This window comes from Epinephelus lanceolatus, chromosome 4 (assembly GCF_041903045.1).
Source record: "Epinephelus lanceolatus isolate andai-2023 chromosome 4, ASM4190304v1, whole genome shotgun sequence".
Taxonomy (NCBI): Eukaryota; Metazoa; Chordata; class Actinopteri; order Perciformes; family Serranidae; genus Epinephelus; species Epinephelus lanceolatus.
The window spans coordinates 22,470,081-22,475,596 of NC_135737.1; the positions used below are offsets into that span (position 1 = coordinate 22,470,081).

At 41.2% G+C, this 5,516-nt stretch overlaps 1 protein-coding gene across 1 annotated transcript; it reads left to right on the forward strand.

The window, feature by feature from the left end:
- The first annotated feature begins 626 nt into the window (after positions 1-626).
- On the forward strand, positions 627-4,817 carry LOC117259189 (extracellular calcium-sensing receptor-like). The gene is made up of 11 exons (XM_078167498.1): positions 627-849; positions 1,153-1,382; positions 1,459-1,550; positions 1,759-1,938; positions 2,053-2,241; positions 2,349-2,804; positions 2,933-3,142; positions 3,235-3,358; positions 3,433-3,626; positions 3,770-4,051; positions 4,137-4,817. Exons 1-11 carry the CDS (start codon positions 677-679, stop codon positions 4,557-4,559), a joined length of 2,553 nt encoding a protein of 850 aa, XP_078023624.1. The 5' UTR covers positions 627-676; the 3' UTR covers positions 4,560-4,817.
- Positions 4,818-5,516: the final 699 nt, after the last annotated feature.

Sequence of the window (5,516 nt, forward strand, 5' to 3'; positions counted from 1 at the left end):
ACATCACCTCTCCCTTACTGAGGTTCAGTCTCTCAGTGACCTAGGCTCATTCAAATGACATCATTTGTTGTTGCATCGATAGATAACATGTTGTACACAGATACACACCACACAACTTCATAAACACTAATCATTTGCAGGCATATGATTCTTTTTCCACCATCACTCTAGAGAGGAATAATTTTGGCTTGCATGCTGCTTGTGTCATCAGTTTTACTTCCCTGCAAAAGGCTTTACACCTGTTATAAATACTCACACCAACACTTCACTTGTGCAGAGTGGGGGGGTAGCCATGTTTAGTCAAGATGCTATTTTCAGAGTTGACAATTTACCTTTTGATAGTAGCATTTTAACTGACTGAAACGTGTTTATGATGTTTGTAGGTAACCCTTGTGGGGTTTGTCTTTATTAACAGGGACTCTTGAACATTGTCTATGAGGAGCCAATTTTGTGAACTTAATTCTTTCTATTATCAGGTTTGATGAGGCAGGTGTGCTGTGACTTGTGTTTGACACAGACTGAATTTACTGATTCCTATTCTGACATTCAGATAACAGTTATCTATATGTGTTAAATGTCCAGAAAAGTTGCATCTGTGTCTTGGTTCCCCTTGCTCCTGACTCTGTGGCCCTCGTCAGCCCTCTCCCTGCTGCTTCTCAGCATAGTGGGCAGACTGATGGGGCTGGAGGTGGTTGAGGCAATAGTGTGCTCCCGGTGGGGTGCACCGCTCAACAAGAGCCTCTCCCAGGATGGAGACGTGATCATCGGTGGACTTTTTAATCTGTATAACGGACCTTCAGCTGTGGAGCAGAGCTTCACCAAGCGGCCTCATTATGAACCTTGCACTGGGTAAAACTTTAACATGTACTGTTGTTGAATGTTGTCTAGCACATTACTTTTTTATCATGCTCATATGTTTGTGTTAAAAGACAGATAAAAATCTAACTTACTTCTACAAAATATTAAGCTCCAAAAGTTAAGCAATGATTTATACTAACCCATTTATAAATATGTTAAGATGAGCATATTTTAATAACAGTAGAATTATTTCAATAGTTAATTTTGTTGTCTTTGATGAAATTCATTTCCCTTTCACTGACTGATATAGTAGTTTATTTTATTCACTACTTCTTCCCTCTCCTGTGGTCTCAGTTTAGATCTTGAGTTTTTAAAATATACATATGCTATGGCGTATGCGGTGGAGGAAATCAATCGTAATAGCACCTTGCTACCAGGAGTCAAGCTGGGTTACCGTATACTTGATAGCTGTGCCAGATACCCCTGGGCTCTGCAAGTTGCACTGTCACTGGTTGGAGGAGACACACACAGCTGCAACTTCACAGCCTCTGTGCCTCATTCTGAACAACCCAGAGAGACAGCAGGTACAACCTGATATCCTTATATGATTACAGTATAAAAATTGTCCTCATGTAACTATATGTCTAATGCTATCAACAGGTGGTCAACCTGTTCCTTTGCTCATTGGTCCTAGCACGTCAACAACAACCATAATTCTGTCCAGGATCCTGGGGCCTCTCTCTGTGCCAGTTGTGAGTTTCCTTACCTCACGAAATACAACTGATGAACCTTTTTTGTAACCGTCCTATTGTGTTTGGGTCAAATTTGGCCCAACAAAAGGTTAAAGCAAACTGAACACAATAGGAAGGTTTAATACATTTAAAAGCATTTTAATTAAAAATGAAATGGTATTTTTGTCATAAAAGCAGTGTCAAATATTTTTTTGCATTTTTCTCTCAGATTAGCTACTTGGCAAGCTGCCCCTGTCTGAGTGACAGGCTGAAGTTTCATAACGTCTTCAGAACAATCCCCAGTGATATTTACCAAGCCCGGGCCATGGCACAACTGGCCATACGCTTCCACTGGACTTGGATGGGAGCTGTGATTGTAAACAATGATTATGGTCAATTGGCAGTACAGGTGTATGTCTGTTACGATACTGTAAATTGCCTAAAAACCTTTCTTGTGGATCTCCTTTATAAATAATACAGATAGCAATATATGTATGATCATATTTGTTGTTTTGACATCCAGGCATTTCAGGAAGAGACTCAGGGGAAAGGGGTGTGTTTGGAATTCATAGAGACTGTCCGCAGAGAAACTATTGTCAGTGATGCCAGACGAACAGCCCTCACAATTCAAGCCTCGACTGCGAGGGTGATTCTGATCTTTTGCTGGTACACAGAAGCAAAGAAAGTTTTTCTGGAGCTGGCCAAGATAAATGTGAGCAACCTGTATGGAAATTTTTTATGGACTAAGGTTTGTTGTTTGTACAAATCAAAATGTCATCTGTTATTCTTGTTGTGATTTATTGTGTTCTCTTACTGCAGGTGACTGACAGACAGTTTCTGGCAAGTGAAGCTTGGAGCACCAGTGATGATCTTCTCCAAGATCTTGCCATCTCTGATGTGGCAAGTGGTGTTCTAGGTGTGGCCATTCGTAGCTCAACGATACCTGGATTTGAAAGTTATCTCAAGAGTTTGCACCCAATTCATCGTCCAGATGATGAATTCTTACGAGAATTTTGGAAAATGGAGTTTGAATGCAGTCCTGGAGCTACGCAAGAACAAGCTTCTCTAGCCCCTTGCAGTGGCACTGAGTCCCTGGCGGGAGTTCAGAATCACTTCACTGACACCTCCCAGCTGCGGGTGACATATAATGTCTACCTTGCTGTTTATGCTGCAGCCCACGCCCTTCACAGTCTTCTGTCCTGCCCTGACAGAGACAGTTCTTCCAGAAACAACAGCTCCACCTGCTCCTCTCCAAAACATATCAAACCCATAGAGGTAAACATTATCCCCGTGTCATCTTAGCCGTTAGAGTCATGGCTTTTCAAGTTTTGACTGAAAATTTGAAATGCATTTTTGTATACAGATTTAAAAAAGTAGGTTTCCACATCACTTGATGCTTTCAGCTGTTGCAACACTTGAACAAAGTGAATGTCACCACACCACACGGGGACATGTTTTATTTCCAAGATGCTGACATTCCAGCAAAGTACGACCTTGTCAACTGGCAGAACACCCCTGAAAGGTCTCTCAAACTTGTTTTGATTGGTCGTGTGGACGGGTCTGACCTTCACCTTAATGAGTCAGCTATTCAGTGGAGCACAGGATCCAATCAGGTAGTCACATCAACAAGTTGTCTACCATCAAGTTTGCCTGTGTAGATTCACAAGATTATGTCATGGAGAATATAATTTGGCTTTTTGTTTAGGTGCCTGTTTCAGTGTGCAGTGAGAGCTGCCCCCCAGGTACCCGAATGGCTGAAAGGAAAGGAGAACCTCTCTGCTGCTTTGACTGTATCCCATGTGCTGAAGGGGAGATAAGCAATAAAACTGGTGAGGAAATGACTCTTAATTTTCACCTTTGTGTTTTATTTTCATTACCTCTCTCCTGTTTTTCCCCCTACCAGGTGCCCATTACTGTGAGCGCTGTTCGTCTGAGTTCTGGTCCAATGTTGATCAAACAGTGTGCATCCCTCGCCAGTTGGACTTCCTTTCCTTTAATGAAACTCTGGGCATCACCCTGACTACTGCAGCTGTGTCTGGTGCCACCATGACAACAGCTGTCTTTGTGGTGTTTCTTTACTACCGTCAAACACCCATGGTAAGAAGTCAGAGTGATGTAACACAAATGTTGTATACATTTGAATTATTTTACCCTTTTTTCTTCCATTTTGTCTATTTAGGAAATGGCATTGTATTGTTTCACTGACCCTGTCTTTGTCTGTTAATCTGATTCACCCCAAGGTTCGAGCCAACAATTCAGAACTGAGCTTCCTGCTTCTCCTGTCACTGAAGCTCTGCTTCCTGTGCTCACTGGTGTTCATTGGTCGTCCATCAGTCTGGGCTTGTCGGTTCCAGCAGGCAGCTTTTGGGATCAGCTTTGTACTTTGTGTCTCCTGCCTCCTGGTGAAAACCTTGGTAGTTCTTGCTGTTTTCCGTTCAGCTGGGCCTGGTGCTGAAGCTTTGATGAAGTGGTTTGGTCCCGGCCAGCAGAGAGGAAGTGTCTGCCTCTTTACATCTATACAGGTGTGAATATATTTTTCTATGGATTAAATGATGGGAACATTTCTACACTTGATATAAAACACTTAAATGTTTACTTTTCTTACAGATTATCATCTGTGCCATATGGCTGTCCCTCAGCCCCCCGGTGCCTCAGCATGATCTGGGTTTCAAAGGATCAAAGGTCACCCTGGAGTGTGCCATGGTCTCTGTGGTGGGCTTCTCTCTGGTTCTGGGTTACATTGGTCTGCTGGCCTGCACCTGTCTTCTTCTGGCCTTTCTTGCTCGGAAACTCCCTGACAACTTCAATGAGGCCAAACTGATCACCTTCAGCATGCTGATATTCTGTGCTGTCTGGGTGGCCTTTGTCCCTGCTTACGTTAGCTCTCCTGGGAAGTATGTTGTAGCTGTGGAGATTTTTGCTATCCTGGCCTCCAGCTATGGTTTGCTGCTTTGCATTTTTGCCCCCAAATGTTTTATCATTCTCTTGAGGCCTGAGAAAAACACAAAGAAGCACCTGATGGCCAGGTAATTTTTTTCCGGATCTTTATCTTACAACTCTTTTATTGTATTTGTCCAGTGGAGAGAGTGGCCCCCACACTTGCGTTGACCCAATATTATGCAACTGTTCATGTGTATGTCAATTCATTTTATCTAAATGATGCTAATTGTTTATGTGCTTATGAAATTAACAAACTTCTTGCAGCCACATGTAGTTATGCTTCCATTAGTAGCTGAATTTATAAGAATATTTCTGCTGTTGTTAGTCATAATAAATGCTAATATAAACACTTTTCATCAACCATAAAAACAAACATTGATTTATTTTGCATTAATTTGTTTTGTTGATCTATTTGTCTGTCTTTCGAATAAATATTGTACATCAACTGAATAAAAATCCACCAGTTTCTCAGAAAGAGGGAAAGTTGCACTTCATTAATAGACCATTTATTCAGGAAACATTATGCTGCTTGTGTACCATCCTGTGCCATTTTTATTACACTCATTCAGTCAGTGAAAGTACATAATGTCAGTAAACAGATTATTACTTTCACAGTGAGCCAATGTGTTCTGGCTTTAGTAAAAATAAGTATAACTGCCATTAAAAAAGTGGGGCCTCATCATGCCTCATCCCAATAGCTGATGTCGGTATCAATATCATATCAGTGAGAGAAATATTAATATCAACTCTGCATCTACCAAAAAACAGCCACTAGATGGAAGTATTATACCATTTAATGATGCTATGATGTTTCTTTCCTTATCTCTCAACAATGTTTCGTCCTTGTTGAACTTTCCATGTACATCTGCAGTTATATTGTCCTGTTGTACAACATTGTACTCTTCCTCTACTAATATTAATTGAAGTATTTCGTCATAATGCACAGTAACTGCCCTATGGATCATACACAGTAACCTTAGTACAATGTAAGATATTTGCTTCCGTGATTGAAAGAAAGTCTGTCCACATGTAAATGAACTCTTTAGA

What these genes read in the sequence shown, in the direction of transcription:
- LOC117259189 (XM_078167498.1), top strand. Translation starts at nt 677, where the DNA reads ATGGGGCTGGAGGTGGTTGAGGCAATAGTGTGCTCCCGGTGGGGTGCA. An exon ending in CATTATGAACCTTGCACTGG is followed by an intron (nt 850 to 1,152) that starts GTAAAACTTTAA and finishes CTGTGGTCTCAG; the next exon opens with TTTAGATCTTGAGTTTTTAA. An exon ending in GGCCTCTCTCTGTGCCAGTT is followed by an intron (nt 1,551 to 1,758) that starts GTGAGTTTCCTT and finishes TTTTTCTCTCAG; the next exon opens with ATTAGCTACTTGGCAAGCTG.